The sequence below is a fragment of the Heterocephalus glaber genome, unplaced genomic scaffold (assembly GCF_053883595.1).
Source record: "Heterocephalus glaber isolate CG9 unplaced genomic scaffold, H.glaber_assembly_v1.0 deba00001497, whole genome shotgun sequence".
Classification (NCBI taxonomy): Eukaryota; Metazoa; Chordata; class Mammalia; order Rodentia; family Bathyergidae; genus Heterocephalus; species Heterocephalus glaber.
The window spans coordinates 1570323-1593871 of NW_028258320.1; the positions used below are offsets into that span (position 1 = coordinate 1570323).

The following is a 23549-nucleotide window of genomic DNA, read 5'->3' on the forward strand; positions in this document are numbered from 1 at the left end:
TTATTCCTGTTCCAGTTCCCATCTTCCGGCCCACACCCACACCACTTACTGTACCCTGGGGCAGGGGTCCCTGGGCCTGGAGGGCTGCCACAGTGCCACACTCTGCTACCCTTGGCACTGCCTCCTCATAGGCTTCTCTGGGTCTGAGGTACCTTGGTGCATACTGGCCAGCCCTCAGTTTCCCCACTCTGGGAAATGGAGGGAAACCTGCTCTGTCTTACAACCCATGGCAACGGGGGCCTGGACCACACAGAGGACTCTGACAGCCCCCTCCAGAGCCCTCCCCGCCCCAGCTCTTGCAGCACCCACCCACAGGGTCCCAGCATGCAATCCACCAGCGGCAGGAGGGATAACTTGCTGTCCCTGGGTACCTTTTCCTAACTAGCAATGACCCTGGAGAACATGGTGCCCTGGGCTCTGCTGCCCTTGTCACTGCTTTCTGACCTTTCTGCTCTGACTTTTCAGCCCCAGGCTGTCTGAACTCTGCTCAGCATTTGTGCTTCTGGCACAAGAATGAATTGCTGGAGTCCCCAGAATTCCAGATGGCGCAGCCTCGGCCCCCACGATCTCTCTCACGGGCCGAGCCAGCTGCCTTTCCCGACCTGGGTGTACAGGGGCTCGTAGATGTCGACGCCGTTGTCCTGGCTGTGGGACAGGGTGTCCGAGCCCCGCTTCCAGATGAAGCGGGCAGGTGGGTTGGAGTTGACCGTGCAGCGGAGGAACACCGTCTTCTCCTGGTAGAAGTTGCCCCGCACGTCACTCACTGTCTGGTGCACTGTCAGCATCGGCTCATCCAGGTCTGCAAGGGCACAGCCCCGTGGGATCAAGATGGGGAGCCCCAAAGTTACAGGGGGCCTCTTGCTCCTGGCAGCCCTCAGGGAAAGCTGTAACCTGCCTAAGTCTCTCCCTCTCTCTCCCTCTCTCTCCCTCTCTCCCTCTCTCTCCCTCTCTCCCTCTCTCTCTCTCTCTCTCTCTCAGTCTTGCTATGTAGCATAGGCTGGGCTTGAATTCACTATGTAGCCCAGGCTGGTCTCGAACTCGAGGCAATCTTCCTGCCTCAGCCTCCCAAGTCCTGGGATTACAAGTGAGCACCACCACACCTGGTGAGATTCTCTTTTTGACAGACACTCGGGAGGGCTCACTGATGGCGTCAGAAGTCACAATAGTGGCGGCTTCTGGGGGAAGGGGACAGGGAACTTTCCAGGGCCCTGATATACTCCTATCTTGACATGGGTGGCGTTTACACACATCTGTATATATAAATCATTGAAGTTAATGCTAAAAAAAAGTTTTTTAACCTGTAATGTCATGCCACACTTCAGAGCTGCTAGGAAATAAGTAAATGCCTAAGGCTCTGCTCAGGGTTGTGACTGGGGACAGAGCGAGGGTCCTCTGGGTGGTGAGGTGGGAAGTCTCAGAGGAGTACAAGGACAAAGCAGAGACAGGAGGCGCTGTTGGCGGAGCACTGGACCACAGAGACGCCTCCTGCACGGAGCAGCCGCTTCCCCGAGCCCGACTCACACTGCACGTCCACGCGGATGGACCTGATGGCCGGCACGCCCACGCCGTTCTCCGCCTTGCAGTAGTAGCGGCCGCCCTGCGTGCGCGCGATGCGCTCGATGCGCAGCGTCTCATTGAACACCGACGTCTCCTGGAACTTGTCAGATGCGCTCCCCGCGGTCTTGGTCCACCGCACCTGGGCCGGGCCGGCGGAGGGGGTCAGATGCAGCCAGCCACGAGTGGGGACTGAGGGCTGAACACGACAGCGCATCGGGGCCTCCCCAGGCCTGACCGGAGCAAACGGACTGGCGGGGACTCAGAGCCCAGCAGGGCCAAGAACTGGGGGGTCCAGGTGAGAGGGAGGAGGCTCCCACTCAGGGGTCTGGGCTGGAGATCTGTCCACGGCTTTGTGGACATTTCCCGGCCTCTCCTGCCCTCCTTTTCCCATCTGTAAAACGGTCCATGTTTCCTTCTTTCCTAGGGCTACTGGGAAGATTGAGTGAGTTTATACTTAGCTCCTGGAAGACTAGGAATGTGGTGAAAGTCCTGCTATCCCCACTTAACTAGTTTATTAGCACCAGGCTGCTCCTCTCCCAGCCCCAGGTCTCTTCTGAGTGAGGCATCTGATCAGCATCCAAGATGGCCTCCTGGTCTCCACACTCTTCCCTAGGCCTCTCCCGCTTCCTACCAGGGCTGCGTGTGACCCCGGACTAGAACAGGAGTGACAGCCTGTCACTTCCAACCTGAGGTTGTAAAGGACTGATTTCCACCCTGGTCAGCTCTGGAGAAATCCTGCCGTAGGTAGCCCAGTGGAGAGGCGCTGGGGGAGGCAGGGAAGCCTCTGGCAACACCTGAGCTGTATCCTCACGGCCCTGGCTGTGTTTGGAACATGACAGGTGCTCAACAGACATTTGTTGTAATAAAACAAGCAAAAGAGAAAAGGGAAGGCATTTCAGGAGAGGTGGCAGCAGTGGCGGAAGTGGGAATGGAACAGAGTGTGCTGGAGGATGACAGGAGGCAGGTCCAGCCAGAGCCCAGGGTTCGAGGACCATGGCAGCGGGAGGTCAGATGGGAGGGGTGGGAGGGGACCGGATGGCAGAAAGTCTGCAGTTCCACCTCTGGGAGCTGGCAAATAACGGGGAGGCACTGAGGGTTTCTGAGCAGAGGACTGATGTCGTTTGGGGGTGCTCGTGCCAGCAGCAGAGTGCAGGGACGGATTGGGAATGAGAGGGAGAATGAGCCCACGGGTGTGAGCCTGACTGGCAGGAACAACAAAGCCACTGACGAAAACAGGAAAGTGTGTGTGTACACACAGCCATTGGTGACACACGTGTGGGACTCCCAAGGGGATACACGCAGATGGCCTTTTACTGAGAACCGGCCCCACTTTGGTAGTCACACCCAATGCAAGCAACAACCTCAATCCAGCGGCATTGTCTTCACCTCCGAGCAAACGAGGAGGAGCAAGTCTCGATCATAGTTTCGGGTTGCAAGTCTCTAGGGCTTTCCCCATGCAGCTGCTCCTATCAAGGCCAAACCTGCCAGGGCCATCCCTGTTCCCAAAATCATCCAGGAAAAAAAGAAGGATTTTGTATTTCACTGTTCTTCCTAGGATCCAACTGCCACCTTGTCTGCTGCTTTTAAAGGTCACAGCAGCTCACTAGCAAATTCCACCCGGCCCCGAAGCCCTTTTCTCCCAGCTCCAGGCATCCCTCTAGTGATGAGCAGCCAACATCTCCTGCCTGAACCTTGCACTCAATCTGGGACAAAATTCATCTGGCATTTCCAGATGTTTGTCTTTGGTTCTTTCTAATTACTTTGTGTCTTTGAACCTCCAGAGTGTCATGCCTGCCTGCCGGAAGCTTCCTGAAGTACTCTGCTGTCTGTGTAGTTGGTAATTCTCAGAGTTCCTGACCTAAGGATGGATACACCCGGAGCGAGTGTGCTCAACTCTAGAGAGAACACTGGTTCTGGATTCAGATTCTGCTTCCACCCTCACAAGAGCTATGTGACTCGGGTGCTTGCTTAACCTCCCTGAGCCTCAGTTTCCTCAGCTGTAAAATGGGGTCGTTAATGTCTGTGGGATTCAGGGAGAAAACACTAGAGAAAGGCATGACATGAGCTTGGTGCCTGGCATGCAGTCCCCCCTCCTGCAGCGGTTAAAGGCTCATCTAAACATGCGCCTGCCCAACGGATACGAGGAACAGAGCAGAAATGAACATCCAACTTTTCATTCACTCTTCCCCCTCAGTCACCAGTTTTTTTAGGTAAGTAAGCCCCCAGTCTCCAGCCCTTCCCCACAGAGCTAATTTCCCAGCTCTTTGCCGGTCCCGTCCACTTGGCAGCTCTAGTGCCCAGCTCCCCCGCCTCTCAAGCTCTGGTCCCAGGCGGGTAGGGTGGGCCCCAGCAAGGCCTGGTCCCTCCCGGTTGGGGCTGACCTGCGGGCGAGGGTGCCCAGTGACCAGGCACTGCAGCACAAGGGTGTCCCCCTCCCGGATGGTGTAGACGCGCTCGCTGATGTTGTCCTCCTTCACCACGCACGCCTGGCCCGCGTGCACAATCTGGGCCTGGGCTGGAGCTGTCAAGAGAGGGCAGGCAGGACGGGGGAGGGTGAGGTCGGACACACCAGGCTGGGGGTGCTAAGGCTGCCTCCCAGGTGTCCCGGGAGAGACCAGCCAGGCTGAGCTCCAGAGAGGATCCTCCCAGGACCCCAGCCCAGGGACTTGGGAAAGGGACAGCCCCGCACCCGCGCCTGGCAGGAGATCTGTGCCTTTTGATGAAGTGGACGAGGACTCTGTGATCAGACTGATTAGCACATTGGCCCCTGGCTGCCCGTGTGTCCCTCAGCTGCCCACAGGCTCACAGTGCTCTCCTTCTGCAGTGAGCCCTTCACAGCTGGAGCTGCCTTGGCAGGAAGTGCCTAGGCGGTCACACCCTTCCCAGCACATGCCTGTGCACACACATGCACACACAAGGCAGGGTGTCTGGGGCGCTGTCTGTGCTCCACAGAAAACCCCTCCCCGCTATGAGGATGGGCTGAGGCTCCACCCTCTGAACTGCCTCCTTGCTTGGCTGGGTCCCTTACTCCCTCAGTTTCTCCCGAGAGCACTTTCTCAGCGAAGGACTTGCCTCAGCCGAGACTCCACTTCCACCCCTACCACCTCAGGATCCACTTGCAGACACCAAAACCCGAGCTGCTGCCCTGGCCGGTCCGCAGGCTGCACTGCCCTCTCTGCGGAGGCCGGTCACTTTTCTCCTCATCCCCTGGCCTGTGCACCATTTCCTCTCCAGGGTGCAGAACCTCCGCCTTCGGGCCCAGAGCTCTGGGGAGACAGGGCCTCCTCCCTGGCCCCTGACCTCTCTGACAGCGCGCAGGGCCTAGGATGTGGCTAGAGGGGCCCACTGGGAAGATGAGCAAAGAGCCACGGTCACAGCCCACCCTAAAGAGGCTCCTAGAGGTAAGATCAAAGCACCACATAAGCAGTGTTGCTTCCTCCAGGAAACCCTCCGGGTCTGACAGGCAGGAACCTTCCTGTATTTAGCCAATGTGTCTCACACCCCAGTGCACCAGTAAAGCATCGGGCCCAAGTGCCTGCCAGATGCAGGATTCTTGTGGTCAGCCTGCCAGTCCATGCGCTTCACCTTGGTATGACCAGAACAAGGCCTCAAACACCGCAGGTGCTCAGTTAATGGTGAATGAGTCAATTACAAGGGTATCCCGTGGGGAAGTTCCTAAGCTCTGGAAGAGATACAGATGGCCCAGGGAGCCAGGCATGGTGGCACACCATGGTGCCAGTAATCTCAGCACTTGGGAGGCTGAGGCAGGAGGATTGCCATGAATTCAAGGCCAGCCACAAGACAGGCATGAGCCAACTGCAGAAGTGTGGCCCACAGAGGTGTGGGACTACATAACCTTTGTTCCTTTTCTCCAGCCCCATTGTGATTAAATGTGAGTTAATAGACAAAGATGCTTGTTAGTTTTGGGACACTAGATAAAAATCTGTAACAGACCTAAAGTCCCAAAGTAAACTACTCAACTCCTTGTTTGCCCGGAACATCAGTTCCGGGCACCACAATTTTTAAAACAAGCTACAAATGTCTGCTGACCATCAATACGTGACAGTCGACCACTAACCTTTGTCCCCTTTTCTTTAATTCTATATGTTAACTTCCCCCTCAACCCCCTATAAGAACAGACTCGGACTCTGAGCTAGCTGCCTCTCTAAGCTATTTTGCTTTGGGAGTGCCGTCTGGCCAGACTAATAAAGGTCTGTTTTATTTTCCAACTTGTCCGGTGTGTTCCTTCCCGGGTGTTCTTCGCTATAGTCAGCTCCTCGGAGCGTTTGGTAAGGCTCTTGGTCTTACATTCTGAAGGCACCACTGGGATTCCTGGGTGTGCTTCACTAATCAGCTCCTCGGAGCGTTTGGTAAGGCTCTTGGTCTTACAGAGGCAACTGTCCGTGGTCAGGAGAACTGCAGGGCAGCCTGGGAGTGGCACAGGGCATGTGTGGCCATGCAAGTCTCTGCGAACAGCAGCAGGTTCTGCAAACAGTTATGGCTGCCACACACCCAGACTCTGGGTGTCCAGGTGGTCACCCTGCTCACTTGGCTACCACAGAGAAAGGAGCCTGGGCTGTGTGTCAGGAGGTAATCTGTGTGATCTTGGGCAGCTCCAGTCACCTCGCTGAGTCTGTTTCCCGTTTCTAGGAGAGAAGTGGAGTAGGCAGTCTCCAGTCTTTGTGTTAATTTTGCGATCAGCACAGAGCCCTTGTGTACGATGCTCACCAGAACTTGGGGACTGGGCCCGGCACTGTCATCCTCTGCTGTGAAAATGCATGAACACCGTCATACAGGGACGCGATAGCCACCTGTGGTCAAGGTCCCCAGAAATCTCATCAATAAACAACCAAGCAAGAGATGACGTGCTTGCCGGCTGCTGATAAGGCCCAGAGCCCCTCCAGATGTCTGCAAGAGAGCCAGCCGGGGTGCCTCTCAACAAGAAGACATCCATTCAGTGGGTTGTTCAGGGAGATAAGCTGTAATCTTGGGCACGGTGGTGCGCCCGTAGTGAGGCGGTGCAGTGATGACAGACGCTTCGGTGACAATGGGAATACTGAGAAGGAGCTGGAGAATGGGACAGTCTCAGGGCATGGGCGGCACAGGCTGGGCCACGTGCTCCCAGCCAATAGACACGAGGCCACTGGTCACCTGGAGACGGGGCACGAGAGGACACCGTGGGTGACGTTGGTAAGATTGTCCAATGCCCCTTGATGACAGGAACTAGGGAGATCATTCAACTTGAAAATAGTAGAACCACTTTGGAGAGACTTTGGCCATTCTGTGCTGGACATGCAGCCATACACTTGAGGGACATGAGCATGTATGAAATCACACAGCAGGTACCAGAGTAGCCCTGGTGGTTTTATCCCTAATAGCTAAAACCCAGACACAACTGGCAGGTCAGCGGGAGTCAGGAAACGCTGATATCCATACAATAGAACATTACATATAAATGAAAAACAAAGAACTACACATAGGCCCAACCTTGTTGACCATCACAGGCACGGTTTGAAAGAACACAGATACAAAAGCATACATAATGGATGATTTAATTTATTCAAAATTCAAAATTGGAAACCTGAAGCTTACTGTAACAGAGGCTTCATGATGACTGCCCTTAGGTGGGACGGGGTCTGATTTACTGGGAAGGGCATGTGAGAACTTCCTATGGCAAAAATATTGGACATTCTTTTTTTTTTTTTTTTGGTACTGGGGATCGAACTCGGGTCTTTATGCTTGCGCAGCAGGCAGCAAAACCACTGAGCTAAATCCCCGGCCCTGGACATTCTTAACCTGAGTGCTGCCTACACAGTGGATGGACACACAGAGAGAAATTCAGCGAGGCATTTGCTTAAGATTTCACCCTAAGTTATACCTCATTAAGAAAAAAAAAAAAAACCACCCACCAGCCTTTGATATCATTAACCATGAGATCCGGCAAGAAAATCCACAAATCATTCTAATTACCACTTCCCGATGCTGATTTGATTCTAGGTATAGATTTTCCTTCTGGAACCAGCACTCACTAGTACAAAATCCCTGGTCCTCTCTCTTCACCCGTCAGCCTTGGCATTTCAGTGTGTCCCTTGTCCCCCACTGAGGTCTGTTAGCATGACCCAGTCTCCCCTGGACTCTGCTTGCCCCTGGAATGGCCGGAACCGTGTTTCTGTGCCTGAACCCCAAAGGAGCCTTCCCCACCTCACTTCACCCACTGGCTCTGCACACCCCAGGAAGCTTCTGCCACGAGCAGCATCGGATTCAAAGGCAAGCAGGCTGGGCTGGGGCCTGATGCACCGTGACACTCAGTCTATTAAACAACAAATGCTTCCGGACCCTGGGTGCTGGAGATACTGTCACAAAAAACAAACAAGGGCCACGTCTCAGAGAGCATTGTGGGAGAAAGGGAGAGCAAACAAGAGAACAGCAATAGACAGGATGGTTCCAGAGAGTGCGACGGGCCCGGAGTGGTGGGGAGAGAAGTCTGCTGGAGAGAGGAGGGACACAGACAGCCTAGGACTAATAGCTGGCTCCGCTGCCCCTAGCGTGGGTGACACAGGGCAAGTTACTTAACTTCCCTGGGGCTCAGCCTCTTCATTTGTAAAATGAGAACAGTGATGCCAGGGCTGGTGTGGTGAGGGTTCAATGCAATAGACGTAAAACAGCAGGCCCAATAGTACGTGCTCCTTCGATAAGTGACAGCTCTGGAGATGATTACGTAGAAGCAAGATGTGGCAACAAGAGACCTCCCTCCCTCACATCCCAGGGGTGGAAATGCTCAGAGCAGACATGGAGCCAGGAGGGTGTTCCACCAGTATGTTCACAGTTCATGCTGAGGGCTACGGGGACCTGGAGAGGAGGGAGGAGGAACAGAGCCCTTTCCTCCAGGGCCCTGCTCTTATGCACTCCACTGCATGGCTTTCTGCATGTTTCTTCAGCCTCAGTTTTCTCATTTGTGTAATCGGGTTGCTGAGGAACATACAATCCAACTCTCATGAAGAGTTTAAGACAGTGCCCAGCTCAGATGCCACCAAGTGTCAGTTTCTTTCTTTTGGTAGCGCAGGGGTTGAACCTTCATACTGAGCCACATCCCCAGCTCTTTTTTTTTTTGGTACCAGGGATCGAACTCAGGTCCTTGCGTTTGCGAGGCAGGCAGTGAAACCACTGAGCTAAATCCCCGGCTCTATCTCATTTTCTTGAACAATATCAACAAACCCCCATAGAAAAGGAAATTTGCATCTCCCAACCTGTGTGTGATACAGTGTTCACTGAGAGTCTCTTGCAGATTTCCATGGCCAAATAAAGATGCCAAGTGCTTTCTGTGTGTCAGAGAGAGACTCTGCACATAGAGCACATTAAAAGTTCTGGGGCCGGAGATTTAGCTCAGTGGCACCCCAACCTGCCCTGCAAGGGCAAGGTCCTGAGTTCAATCCCCGGTACCAAAAAAAAAAGTTCTGATAAGTCCTGCAGTGAACAAACCCATGCAACTTAAGTTTCATACAAAGCTTCCCAAATTTATTTGACCAGAAAACCCTTTCTTCACAGAACTCTTTAAAAATGACATGCAGGGCTGGGGATTTAGCTCAGTGGTTTTGCCGCCTGCTGCGCAAGTGCAAGGACCCGAGTTTGATCCCTGGTACCAAAAAAAAAAAAAAAAAAAGAATTACTTTAAAAATGAGATGTTATAGTGTTCTGTAAAATAAGTGAAGTCTACAAACCCCAAGCCCAACCCAAACTCACAGTTGTGGAGGTGTGTAACACGCCCCTCCCCAGTCCCTTCATTGAGAACAACCCAGGGGCAAGGAAGAGGTCCCTTGTGGGGTAGCATCACAGTGAGAATGGTCAAGGCATAATCCTTTCTGGCCCTCAGCTTACTCCTTTCCTCCCTCAAAACTGTAGCCCCCAAATTTGTGGGTAACGGTGGGGTCTGCCAGGCCTAGCCCCCTGCAGGGAATTCTCTCCCAGCTTCGAGCCAGGGCTAGGTGCCGTCAGATGCACATATGACTACAACACTGGGATGCAGAGCCACGTAAGACAGGCAGGTGGCAAAAAAGAAAGAAAGAAAGAAAGAAAGAAAGAAAGAAAGAAAGAAAGAAAGAAAGAAAGAAAGAAAGAGAAAAACTTGATTTTAAAACCCCTTTAGCTTCCCTCCTACCTCACATTTTAAAAGGTTGATAATAGGGCTGAGGATCTACAGGGCTGATAAAAAAAATACAGTGTATATTTTACATTTTAAAAATGAATTACAGTAAGACAGATTGCCATTAATCTGTCTCAAAATCCCTGACTCTTCTTAACAAGGCAATACAGAATTGGGATCTATGTCTTGGTCTTGCCTTCCATCAGACAGTCATTCAACAAACTTTTTTCAGTGGGAAGTCCTAAACTTGGTACTGGGGGTATGGGGAGATAGAGTGCTCAGGCCCTGCACTAGGGAAGCATATAGTCTAAAAGGGCTGGGGCAAGAAGATGTCTAGCAAGGCCTGCTGAGGGCATGGTGATGTAGCTCAGTGGCAAAGCACATGCTTAACATGCACCAGGCCTGAGTTCACTTTCCAACATCAGAAAAAAGGGGGTTGCTGCTAGTAGGCAGAGAGGGATTGCAGTGAGCTAGAGACCTGTCTTATGTCTCGGGGCCCCCACACCCCCAGTACCATGATGTAACCATAACTGTGATACATTTATTGACCATGGAACTGAGTGCTTTGTGTTTATTACTGATTACCCATAACAAGGCTCTTACTGTTCCCATTTTTTCAGATGGGAACATCGAGGCTCAGCAAGGTTAAGTGAGTGGCCCAAGGGTGCCCCTCTGGTCTGGAGTTTGCCTTGCTCACCACTTTCAGGCCACCTCCCCCATAGATTTCCACTTGCTGAGTGCTGAGGCCACAGGGCTTGGGGACACAGTTACCGAGCCGCCGGTTGGGCCAGTCCTTCACCACACCTGGAGAAACCACCGTTCCCTCCTCCTCCTGTGACACCTCTCGCCCTCCTGGCTCCTGGTCTGCACATGTTTATTGATCCTTGTATGCATGTAAAGCAGATGGACACTTAATAATTTAGTGGAGTTAACAATGCTGAAATATTAACAAGGTCTTCTCTTTTAATTAGCTGCTCCGAGAATGGCGGCCGGGGACTTGGAGGAGGCCCTGGTCGGTCTGCCTGGGCCTCCTTCTCCAGGAGACAGGCATGATGCTCCCAGCCTGTCTTGTGGCCCACAGGCCAGCAAGCCTTTACACAGCTCCAGGCAGCTACAGAGCTGGCTGGGGCCCTGTCCTCTGTCCTCCATCACCCACGGGTGGGCCTAGTGCCTTCACAGGAGCCCTCTGAGTCTGGGGGAGGCTCCAGGTCTATACTCAGAAAACCACTTTGAGAAGCCGGGCGTGGCAGAGCACACCTGTGATCCCTGCACTTGGGAGGCCGAGGCGGGAGGATCACTGCCAATTCAGGGCCAGCTTGGGCTCCATAGTGAGTTCAAGGCCAGCCTGGGCTACATAATGAGACCCTGTCTCAAAAACCCAAACAAAGGGTTGGAGATTTAGCTCAGTGGATTCGGAGCCTGCTGCGCAAGCGCAAGGACCCGAGTTCGATCCCTGGTACCAAAAAAACCCCAAACAAACAAAGAAAAGAAAGCCAGTTTGACACAGTCTGACCAGTCCCCCTCTGGCCTCACCCTAACATGGGTCACCTTGGCTGGAGACAACAGTTGACTTGTGGCCCATCTACCTTTGGTCACTCTCCCTCAGGTCGTTGGACCCAAGTCCAGGTTCATCAGGTCCTTTCCCTCCCCATTCCTGTCCTCCCCCAGCCTCAAGGGACACACACAATCACCTTTTAATTTGCCATTGATTCACTGATTCCTTCTGTCATACTTCTGGAGCACCTATTACTTGACACCTCCTGCCCTGGGTGCTAGGATGCAGAGCCTGATGAGACTGGCCCTTCTCCGAGAGGCCCTGCCACAGACCAAGTGGAGCCTGCACCTCACCACCAGCCCTTTCTTCCTAATCAAAACCAAACCCACCTTCGGTGACCTCCCCTTTGACTGCAAAGCGTTTGGCCTCGAGCCCAGTACATGTATCTCTGACCTGTGGGGACAAGGGCACTGTCATGGAACATGGCAAGCCGCCATAGCCAGAAGGATCAGCACGCAGGCTGTCACCCTGTCACCGCGACGGAGCATAAAAACAAGCTCTGTCTCATCCTCAGACATGCGGCCTGCTGCTGTTTGCAGGGCCGAGTTCCGTTTGCAGAACCTGCAGCTTTGGGAAGAGGCTAGAACTCCAACCAGCCCTGCTCTGGGTAGAGTGGGGTCCCGTGTGTCCGCACCTGTCCCTGGGAATGTCCGGCACTCTGCCCCCAACCCTGGCTCACAAGAAGACACGCGGTAAGAGGGTGGGAGTGCTCACACAGAACCCTCATGGTGCACCAGCAGAAGTCTGCACTTACAGAGCGCAGGGTTGTCTAGACAAGCCACCAGGGTACCTTCCAGATGCTGTCTTCGGTCCCCCGAGGAGAACCCTACAGGGACTGTCTAGTCAAGCACAGCGGTGCATGCCCGTGATCCTAGCTACTCGGGAGGCTGAGGCAAGAGGACCGCAAGCTTCAGGCCAGCCTGGGTAACACCATAACTTAGCAAGACCCTGTCTCAAAATAAAATAAAAGCTGAAGGGCTAGCTCAGTGGTAGAGACCTGCATAGCGTGCACAGGCCCCGAGTGAAGCCTCAGATGTGCAAAGGGGGTGGAACCGTCTTTCTGGTAGACCCCAGGACACCAGGATAAAAACTCTTGATGAAAGGGACAAAGGGCAGCTCTAGCCGCCACGGGGAGCTATTCACAGAAAAGAGAGCAGAGAGTCCCTGCTCCAGCTGGGCACTGCTGGACACAGGCTGCGGATGCAAGTCTGAGGAATAGTGTCAGGGGCAGGAGAGAGGCTGCTAGCCCTTCCTTAGGGACCTTGGGACTGTTTAACCTCCTCAAGCCTCAGCTTCTTCTGTAAGACGGGAATACTGGGAGGAACTGGCTGGGTTGCAGTGGAAGGAACTCCTAATTGTTGTGAGGCGCCAACAAGGCGACATACATTGGGTCCGTACTTGGTACACAATCGATACATTCCAGTTCCATTTCCCTTTGGTAGCAAAGCACAGGACAGTGATGGGACATGGGACCACCACCCCTCAGGGCAGAGAATGGCTCCCAGGAACCCAGGACCTGCGCTGCCTGGCCCAGGGATCTGGAGTCAGGGACAGAGGTTGAGGCATTGGCTAAACTCTTGGCCCCAGGGTATGGGTGCCCTGAGCAGGTCCACCTTGGAGCCCATCAGCCCCATGTGACCCTGTTCCTAAGAGCCCATCACTACGGATAGAGTGCACACGTGCGTGTACACACACACAAACACACCCGTCGGCCCAGAATGCAGACCAAGCCAGTCTTGGGCCAGGGACTGGAGACAGCACTGGCTGGGCTGAAGCAGAAAGCCCCAAAGGCTCCACCTGACCCCCAAACCCAGCTCTGCCTATGCCTCATGGAGCTGAGATCCAACCTGAGGCCTGGGCCAGGCCTGCATGGGGGGCCACGGGGGTTAATCCATGAGGCACTGGCTCTGGGCTGAATGGCAACAGGTGGTGGGAGACCTTTGGGTGTGGTGTGGTAGACAAATCAAACCCACCAAGCCACTTCTTGATTTAACCAAATCCCCATCTCCTGTATGAAACAGAGGCCGATGATTAGACTCAGGGTGAAGTAAAAGAAACGACATATAAGAAAGTGTCGCGGAAACTGTAAAGTTCTGCCCAGATCGTCTTCTTATCATTAGGTGCTGAGAGATCCACATACGGCACTGGGACGTGAAAATGAGAAGTTAAGAGGCACCTTGTAATGTTCCTGTGAAACCAGTGCAAACACATGAAAATGACAGAATGCACGGTGGCCGGGCCGTGTGCAATGCCAGCATCCACCTTCCATGACTCAGCCTGGTGGAGCACAATGAGAGCCATAAAACTCTTCCTGTGCTGTGACCTTATTGGGCAATCTCACTTTGGGGAAGAGGCCCCCGGGACATAATTTAAAAGGAAAAAAAGCCATTCGCAGAAGGGACTTCATGGCTGAACTATTCAGAAGAAAAGATTGGAGCCTACCCAGCCACCAGCAGCGGAGAAATGATGACCCAAACTCAGCACGTCGATGCAGGGGGTGCTCCATGGCCATTAAAAGTGACAGTTTTGAGGGCTCAGTCAATAGCAGGAGACGTGTGCAGGAGAGAAAGTCAATGAGAAAGCGGAACGGACTACTGTTTACCGCTATGTAAAGATATATTGACAGGTATGGGCAAGGACTTGAGAATGAACGGTGAATGGCCGATGGTCGTTGGGTTGCTTTCCTTCCCCTATGAAGATGTTTAAGTGGATAATAATAACGATGACAACCCTGAAAGTAAAATCAATCTTGCAGCTGGGAGAGCAGGCTGGGCTTCACCCCTAGGACAGAGCGGGAGAAGCAGGAACGGTGGCACCGCTTGGGGACATCCCGATCCCCCACCCCAGGCCACTGTGGGCTCCCGAGTGGAGCTGCAACCCCTGGAAACCACCGCACACCGCTTTGGGGAGGGACTGGGGGGCTGCAAGCTCGCCACAGGAGCCCCTCGAGGCTGCGTCTGCATGGGAAGCTCGTGGTCCTAGCAGGCCAGCCCTTCACCCGGGCCAGGCAGTGGCCACAGGGTGATGAGCCTGAGTTGAGGAAGCAGGGAGCAGCAATGGAGGAACCCGTCAGCCTGCTGCTCTTCATCCCCTCACATCTGGTGGCCCCCAGCCCCCAGGAGCTGCTCTTTACCCCCACACGCCTGTGCTGAGGGCACACGGTCCCCTGCTCCCCTATGGTCAGCCAAATCGAGGAGTCACCGCGGCTTCTCTCACACCCCACGCCCTGCCCTCCAGCCAGCCCTGTCTGCTCTGCCTTCAGGACCCCGAGCCCAAACCCACTCCCTGGCCTTGGTCACCACCACCAGCCCCTGAGGGTCCATTACAGTGGCCTGCTGAGGGGCCCACATACTTCCTCCTCGCCTTGCACACCCTGCTCTGCACCAGCAGCCAGAGGGTGCCCTTAACAACACCAAGTGGGGTCCCATCTCTCCACTTCTCAAAACCCAGCTGTGGCTCCCATCTGACCTGGAGCCCGAGCTGACACTTTTTCAATAGCCTGCCATGCCCACTGTCATCTTGATGCCCTCTCCATCTCATGTTCTTCTCATGCCATCATCCCCATTCCAGCCACACTGCTTTCTCTGTCATTTGAGAAGGCCAAACCCTGTCCTACCCCAGGGCCTTTGCACTTGCCATTCTCACTGCCTGGATAGCTCTTCCCCTGAGTTTCCCCACATTTCCTTCGGCTCTTTCTAAGAGGCCTTCCCTGACCAGCCATTTAGGACTGTGTGCCCACCCTGCCTCCATCATTTTCCATTCTTCCCGTTTTGTGTGTTCTTCCTAACACTCATCAACACCCAGCATATTGTTAACTTTTCCTTCTCTTTCTGTGTCCCTTCCAATGTAGATGCCCCAGGAGGTGGAACATGCAGAATGCTTTCGAAGGATGATCAAGCCTTCTTTTTTCTTCCCCAAGAGTCAATTCGGGAAACACAAAGTTGGGGAGTATATTTTCCTTAACATCAGGTATATATAAAAATCAGGAAATGCAATACTTGCTTTCCTGCTTAAATATTCTCTCATTATTTTTTTCTCCCTCACTGAAGGGTTTCTCTCCTTTTTTGGCTAAAACTGTAGAAACCACATAAGTGGCATGCACTGTGGGATCTGATTATAACGCTGAGCCTCTGCACAACTCGTAAATGACTTGGAATCCAGTGGGTGGGAGGGGGACAGTGAGGACTTAGGGGTGGGCTGGGGGACTGGATTGGAGCTCACTCACAGCCAGGGGCGGCGAAGGCAAAGTCGCTGCCCTTGGGAGGCTCCCGGGGGCTGAGGACTTGGGGAGGGAGGCTGCAGACACGGGGGACCTGGCTGCATCTGGCGTGCAGTCCGGAATGGACAGCGAGGTGGGTGGCAGGAAGGGGCTGGGCACAAAACACGCAGTCTCCCTCACCTAGAAAGCAGCTCATGCAACATCTGGCTCTGCCCCAGAAGGGAACTGGGAAAGACCTGCATTCCTTCCGCCCTCCCAAACCAGGGCCTGTCTCCTTGGCACTTTCTCTCAATATTGTGTCACTTGCCTGGACACAGAGCTCCCTGCCCCCCCCCCCGCCGCCCCCGTGACAACCTCTGGCTCAGCAGTGATAGCCACAACTTCCTGAGGCCCGGGGCCTTGTCCTGACAGCCCCACCGTCTCCCCGTGTGCCAGGCCCTGGGCCGAGAACAGCCAGCTTTCCAAGCGTCCCTCCTTGCATCTATGGAAAGCTCTATCATTAGCACTGTCTTGTCGGTGGGGAAACTGAGGCATGGGGCAAACAAAACCTGCCCTGATCCCACAGGCAGCGTGGAGCTGAGGCACAGCTGGAACCCGACTCCCAGACATACCACCTCCTCCACTCCCACACCCCTGCATCCAGACACACGATGACTCCACTGCTTTGATATATTTAGTTACGTGATGCTGAAATTAGGCCTCGATGGTGTCATGCAGCCTGGCAAGTCATGTGCCACAGCTGACCTCAGAGCTGAGAGCCGCTGATGGATCAGTGCCAAGAGTGCTCTGGTTCCGCCCTCCCTGAGGGCGATGTCTTGGGCAGTGAGGGCTGTGTGGGGGCCACTGGGCCCACCCTTCCCAGAATCCTCCTCTTTGGTTGCCATGGCATCACCCCTGCCAGGCTGGGCCCTGATCAGGTGCAAAGGGCTTGATGGGGCCAATGAATGCTAGCTTATTTATGGGGTCTTCCTGGAAAAAGGGGCTGCAGAGGCATCAGTTCCAAGAGCCCCAGTCATCAGGGGTGCCTGGGTCAGAAGAAAAACGCAGCCCTAGGAAGGAAGTAAAAAGGGCGGGACAGAGAGAGGTGGGGGTGGTGACAGGTCAGGCCAGAGAAGCACCCTGGGTACTTGGCAGCACTGGCCACAGTGCCCAGAAGGTAGCTGCTTAATAAACACCAGCCAGAGCACTCATTCCTGCAGGAGCCTGAAAGACACTTCCTGGTCAGGAAGCCGGTGAGCCCCGGTGCTGGTGCGCACAGACAAGGACGAAGCAGGAGGCCGACTCAGGGAGACGCACTGGGCTCTGTGCCCCACGCACTGGGCTCTGTGCCCCACTCGGAGGCCTCGCGAAGAAGCCAGCTCTCCTTGGGGGGTCAGTAGCTCTGTCCCCCGACGGCTGGCCAGGAAGAAAAGGCCCCCTGCCACTTGGCCCAGCTGCACCCACTGGCGCCCCATGCCTGGCCCAGCCCCCATCCTGGCACAGGCACAGCGGGTGAGCACACGCCTGGCACCGGCCCCGGAGCCCGGGAGAGAGGCTCCAACCCGGCAGCTTTGTGTTTGTGAAAACCAAACCCACAACTGAGCTCTCCGGCCCCACCCTCCTGTCTTCACCCCCCTGGGAACCAGGGGGCACCAGCTGCCACTCGGGCTGTCAATGGGGAGCCAGGGGCCCTGGCCGGGCTTGGCCCCCCCAGCCCAGCCCCCTTCCTGCCTGGAATAAATTGGAATACAAATGAGAGGGAAACGCTCTCCTCTGTTTGAACAAATTGCTATGGATTCCTCCCTGTCTCCGGTCAGGGCTCACGATGGGGGATATTTTCACTTGCCGACTGCTAATAGACTCAGGAGAAGCTGCTGGATCGATCGAGGCCGGGAAAATTAGCCAAGAGCTCCCGGCCAGCCTTGGCCTGCCCCCACCCCCATGCCAGGCCTCCCGGAAGGGGCCGAGGACAGCCGATCCCAGACTGGACCCACCCAGAGGACAGGACAACAGCCGACCCAGGTGTCCAATGCCTGTGGGATGCCCCCGAGGCACGGCACGGCCACCAGGAGCTGGCTGCTGGAGGAGTGGGACAAAGGTGATCCAGACAGGCCCCCAGAGGGGTCTACAGGGCACCCCACGCACACACAGCACATGCATCCATGCACCTGTGTGCTGCAGCAGAGCATGTGTGCACACACCTACCACACACGCCCGCCACTGTTTACACGTGCACGGAAATGCAAAGACAGAGCACAGGTGTGGAGTAGAAAGGACACGGGGATTGTATTTCAGCTCCTGTCGAAGTACCTGGTGAGCAAAGCTCGTGTCATGCAGGTGGCCCACACACGCACGCACGCACACACGTGTGCACACATACCAAGGTGGAGTCTGCAGCCCACACTGACCCAGCCAGACTCCAACCCTTGCACCCTGAGCTCCCCAGAAAGCAAGGGAGCAAGCCAGACGCTGTGTCTGTGCCTCGGGCATAGCAGGGCATCCCTCAGCGATGAGCTCTGGCTGGCATCACCCGAGACCACAGTGCCAGTGGGCAGTGCCAGGGGCTGTGGCCGTGTGGAGGAGCCAAGGGAAAGCAGGAGCAGGGCAGAGCTCACTGGCATCGCTGAGTGCCCCAGAGGGAGCCAGATGGCTGGGGGGGGCAGTCTCACCCTCTGCCTGGCCTGCGTTGGCCACACCCTCAGGCAGTTCCCACCAGGTCTGGCTAGGGACACAGACATGGAGAAGAGGCTGTGTCCACTGCCACTAGACTGTGGGGGACCTTTGCATCCAGCCCCTGGTATCCACTTCTAAAACTAAGTGAATAGGCCCAGGTAACCTCCAAGCCCATTCCCTCTGACCTTCCATGATTCCAAGTGGGGCCCACTTCTTGCTGTGTGTCCTGAGGACTTTCCTTGCCCTCTCTCAGCCTCCGGTTTCCCTTCTGACAAATGACTGGATTTGCACTATGATCTCTGACTGTGGCTCTGCCCTCCGGCCCCAGCAGCCTCTCCACCCAGACCCTGGCTCCAGCTGAGTTTCCAGTTCAAGAGGGCTGGGAACAAATGGCCCGATTCTAGAAGGAAGTTGCAGGGGTTCAGGGCACAGGATCCAAGGAAGTCAGTGAGCAGCTCATGGGTCCAGTGGCCGCAGGAGACAGGACCTGAGAGCAAAGCTCAGCCAACCAGGAGGGATCTGGAGAGGTATCAGGCAGCCGGCGCCACCCATGTCCCTCCCCCAACTTCAGGACGTCACCCCCTGCCAGCTCCTGCCCACTGGGGGCCATTCCTCCTGGGTCAGGGAAGGAGGACAGGGAGGCCTGGGATCAGCCCACCACACCCTGGCCCTCACCCACCAGTGTGTCCCTCACAGTGTCCTGGAGCTCCCCGAGGGACCCAGCAGTAGCTGGCCTAGTGAGGCACCTTCTGATGTGGGGTTCCTTGCTCCCCCGCCCGCCCGCTCGGTTGCCATTGCTCTCCAGAGTCCTGGTCTAACCCCAGATAAACCACCAGCCCTCAACTCCCTGACTCAGGGGCTGCACCTGGAGGGACCAAACGAAGAGCCTGGTCTAGGCGAATTTTGATCGTCCACAGTGTCCACTATTATATCTCACACAGCCACACCCAGAGCGCTCTCTCCCTCTAACACACACACACACACACACACACACACACACACACACGCCCGATACTCTGCCCCTGCCATGTCCCTGCCCTCCCATCACTCCCCTAGAAAACTGCCTGAGTCCCAGGATTCAGATCTGACCCACCTGGTGCAGCAGCTGCATTTTCTGCTGGATAACTTGTTCCTAACTGAAGTGGAGCTTGTAGGCTGGGTGGCAAGATGCTGCCACTGGTGGAGGCTTGGCAGTGACCTCTAACTCACAAGAGCAATTGGATCCCCTTCCCACCCGAGAGGGGAACCTCCCACAGTGTCCCCCACAATTCCATGAGGCGCTTCTAACAACCAGGCAGGAACTCGGGATCCAGGCAGAGCCCAGATCCTGCAATCAGTGTGCAGGGAGGTCTGGGGACACGGCAAGCTTCTCCATGCAGGCTGCTGTGCGCTGGCTCCTCCGGGCGCTGGGGGTGAGAGGGTCCAGCCTGGAGGCCACAGTGTGGCTCTGAACTTCAGCCTGGACACCTATGGCTGTGTCTCAGGGACATGAACTCGAGCAGTCTCCCCTGGTCCCAGCCTCCTCCTGAACTGAAGCTCAAAGATCTGCCTGTGGCCGCTTAAGACCCCTCCTCCTGGCCGCTCCCTCAGGCCCTCCTCTGCATCTGCCCTGTGCTGGAGGTTGGGGAGCTCGGCAAAGCCACCCCCTTTCTGCCAGCCTCGAGGGCTCTCGAGTTTTGCCAGAAGGCAAAGCAACCTCCTCCAAGCCCAGCGAACCAAACTCAAGTAGATGAAACCTCTGGAATGCAGGGGCTCCCGACCGCTATCTTCCCAGTATCCCCCTCCGGGGTGGGGAACACACCTCCTCAGGACTGAGAGCTCCTCAGCTCCCCATCTCACTGGCTGGGCTCACCCGCTGCAGAAACAGGAAGCTGACATAGGTCAGACAACTCGAAGAACATTGCCCAAGGACCAGAGGCCCCGAACGGACAGCAGTGCAGCTGGGTACCCTTGGGTGGGTGTGGGTTGGCCAGGAGGTAGGCAGATGAGCTAAAGCGTCGCCCCAGGACCCCCAGGCCCACGGCTTCCAGCACAGCCCCTCAGCTTCTGTTCCCCAAAGTCAGGAAGCTGCTTTTGGGGGGTCCCCAAAGCTCCTCTACTGCAGGATGAAGGAGATGCCACTGGTGGGGAGAGATACCAATGGGGAGAAAGCAGCAGTCCTGTGAAATGGGGAGCAGACAGGGTGGGCCCAGGGAGAGGAGGGGACAAAACCATAGCCCATGGGAAGCTGGTGGGACTGAAGATGTAAACAGAAGTCATTGAGGAGGGGCTTCTGGGAAAATTCTTTAAAGGAAAACAACTCAGCTGGTAAAGCCACCCTTTTAAGTGTTCCTTCTTCCAGCCTGGAATGTGTCATGACGATTGAGCCCCAGCAGCCTTTTGGTGACCTTGAGGCAAAATGCTCTTAAGATAGGGGCTCCCAAATTTTGCTGCACATTGGACTCACCTAGGGATTGGGGCGGGGGGGGGGGTTACTGGGGATCGAACTTGGGTCCTTGGGCTTTTGAGGCAGGCGGCAGAACCACTGAGCTAAATCCTGGGACCCTAGGAATTTTTTTTTTTTTAATGCTGATGGCTGGTTCCTAGCCCTAGACATTCTGATTTCACTGTATGGGGTGTCACCTGGGCCCTAGGATTTTTTAAACTCAGGATATTTTAATGGGCAGGTCGGTCTGCGAACCACTGCTTAAGGAAGCAGGGCAACAAGAAGGGAGGAGCCTGGACAGCCTTCCTCTAGACTAAAGTCAGCTAGCCTTTATTTAAGCTTCTGGCATCAGAACAGCAGCTCCTGGGGGCTGGGGTCCTGCCGTTCTCTGACCCCCACTGCAAGGCTGGGGACAGACAGCTGCCAGGAAGCACCCTGGGAGGCACGGCCTTGGGGCAGAGTCACGGGCACCCAGGGGCTCGAGTCTTAATCCTGACTCCACCACCTACTGCCTGGAGCACCTTCCGCAGGCCACTCAACTCGAGCCTCAGGAATGAGAGCTCAACTGAGACTTGGGAGACAGCCACTGTCACTTCTGCAGGCAGCACCCCGCACTCCGGCCACTTAAATATCAAATATTTGCCTGATGCACACTGCATTGCTACTCTGTATGGCCAGTTCTCGTTATCCTCAAGCAAACAGGAAAGGGAATTAACAAAAGAAAGAGTCACACAGTTCACAAAGGCAACAGCATTTACCTAAGCAATCAGCAGAAAGGACCTTTCTGTAGCAATCTCTTCCAGCCTCACTAGGTTAGGGACTGAAATCCTTTGGTTAAAAGCAGGGGGAAAAGCCAGGTGTGATGGTGCAGGCCTGGAACCCCAGCATTTGAGAGGCTGAGGCAGGATGATTGCTGCAAGTTTGAGGCCAGCCTGAGCTACAAAGCATGATCCTGATTTTTTTTTTTTTAAGGCACAGGGGGAGCTCCTGGTTGCCTGTGCTCCCAGCTTGGACCTTCTGGTTAGCATCATTGGAGTAGAAAGTCTCTTTGCTCATAGTTTAAAAAATCGTAAGTGGGCTGGTTATTTTTTAAGACCCCAGGGTCCGCACGAGCACGGTTGAATCTAAGCTGGGGCAGTGACCTGGAAAACCTAGACAAGCCCTCAGGGAAGATGTGTTTTCGCCCGACTCATTCCCATCTCTGTCTCCGATCTTTCTACACCACCTGTGCCCAGCATCACTGGAGAGCTCTCCAACCACAGCTGCCTCACCACCACCTGCAGAGCTCCTGAATCCGAAGGTGGTTGTGACAGCGTCGGCAGGTCGGGGCTGAGAACCGCTTCTCCTCATGGCTTCCCGCCTCCAGATAATCCAAGCGCCCTCACTGAGTGTCAGAGACAGCAAAGGAACCGAGAGGAGCCCGAGGTGTCCCTGAGGCTGCCTGAGCCCCAGCCCTGATGGTCACCCACCCCACAGGAGCTGGGCGTGGGGGCAGCTGTCACGCCGGCCCCCCTCGCAGTTCTCAAAAGTGCAGCCTGCAGCTCTGGCTTCCAGTGCCGCCCACACCCGGGGCTTCCCGCCATCTGCCAGCCACCCGCTCTGCTCTGAAGCAGATCCCCACAGTTCACCTTCGCGTTTACAAAGCGCCATCTGTCAGTCACAGGCTTCCCTGTAATCCCAAGAGGCGGCCGTGCCTGAACTCTCCTTCCAGACAGGGAAACTGAGGCTCAGAGAGGCGAGGCCCAGGCTTCGGCTGGCCGCTGGCCCTCCCTCCTCCTAGCTCCACCAGCCTGAGTCCTCTTTCCCTGATGCTCTGGCTGTGCAAAGGCTGAGCCGCAGGCCAGTTGCTGGCATCATCCGGGATTTAGTTATGAGAACCAAGGTGCAGCCCCAAGATTCCCACCGAGTCCTCTGGACCAGAAGTTGGAGGCTCCCCCTGCCGTGGTTTCCGCCCACGTCCACTGTGGCTATAAATCCAGTTGTGCATGCGGACCTCTCCAGAGCTCCCCTCTCTCTGCTGACTCCCGACACTCGAGACTCATCCACCTGCGGGCCACATGCACGTTCCCGAGCTCCAAACCCCACCCACACACTGCCATTAAAATGAAGCTCCCAGGCCCTGCTCAGGGCTCCTGGGTCCCTGTCCCCGCAGGTGTGACCAAAGAAGTCACTGTCTAACATGTAGACGGTCCTTTCTTCTCGAAGCCTGAGCTGGGCGGAGCCGGAGTACAGACTCAGCCCACTGCTCAAGCTGCCTGGCTCCTGGGGGCTTTTGAGCTTCCTGTCACCAAGCCTGGGGTCATCGTCACAGGAGCCCAGACACTTTTATTTATTCATTTTTGAGACAAGGTCTCATTATGTAGCCCAGGCCGGCCTTGAGATCACGGTGATCCTCCTGCCTCAGCCTCCCGAGTGTGGGGGTTACAGGCACTTGTAGGAACTAAGGATGCCACAGTTTCCTTGCTCACCTTTTGCAACAGTCTCTAACTGGCTCCCTCTCCTCCCCTTCCAGTCCCCAACAGTCTACTCTGTACCTGGCAGCCAAAGGGACTCTATGCTATGGAAAGGTGACAGCTCATGTCCCTCTGCTCAAAATCTTTCATGGCCCCCATCTCAGAAGAAAATCCAAAGTCCTCACACAGCCTTCAAGACCCCAAACATCAGGCCCTATGAACCCTCTTCCCTATTCCTGCTCCTCTTCCCCTTACTCACTCTTGCTCCGACCACACCTGGCTCCTCCCTGTCACCGAGGAGGTCAGGCATTCTCCTGCCCCAGGGCCTTTACACTGGCTCTTTTCCTGCCTAGAACACAATCCCTGCAGAGATCCACCAGGCTTCCTCCCTCGGCATCTCCAGGGCTTTGCTTTGTTCTCACTACCTCAGAGACCCCTGACCATTGCAGACAAACATGAGCCAGTTCACCATTCTTTGTCTCCTTAACGCTCACCGCCAAAGGATGTGTTGTATTCTTGTTCACTGACACGCTTGCTGCCTCTCCTGT

The 23549-nt window shown here is 55.3% G+C and overlaps 1 protein-coding gene across 2 annotated transcripts in view; it reads right to left on the minus strand.

The window, feature by feature from the left end:
• The window catches only part of Mdga1 (MAM domain containing glycosylphosphatidylinositol anchor 1), a 51359-nt gene that overhangs the window by 21058 nt on the left and 6752 nt on the right, over positions 1 to 23549 (minus strand). For both annotated transcript variants that reach the window (XM_004846653.3, XM_004846654.3), the window contains exons 2-4: positions 3939 to 4078; positions 1522 to 1696; positions 603 to 799 (exon numbers count right to left, since the gene is read on the minus strand). In XM_004846653.3, the coding sequence (XP_004846710.2) occupies positions 603 to 799; positions 1522 to 1696; positions 3939 to 4078 (512 nt within the window). The remainder of the gene's footprint in view (positions 1 to 602; positions 800 to 1521; positions 1697 to 3938; positions 4079 to 23549) is intronic.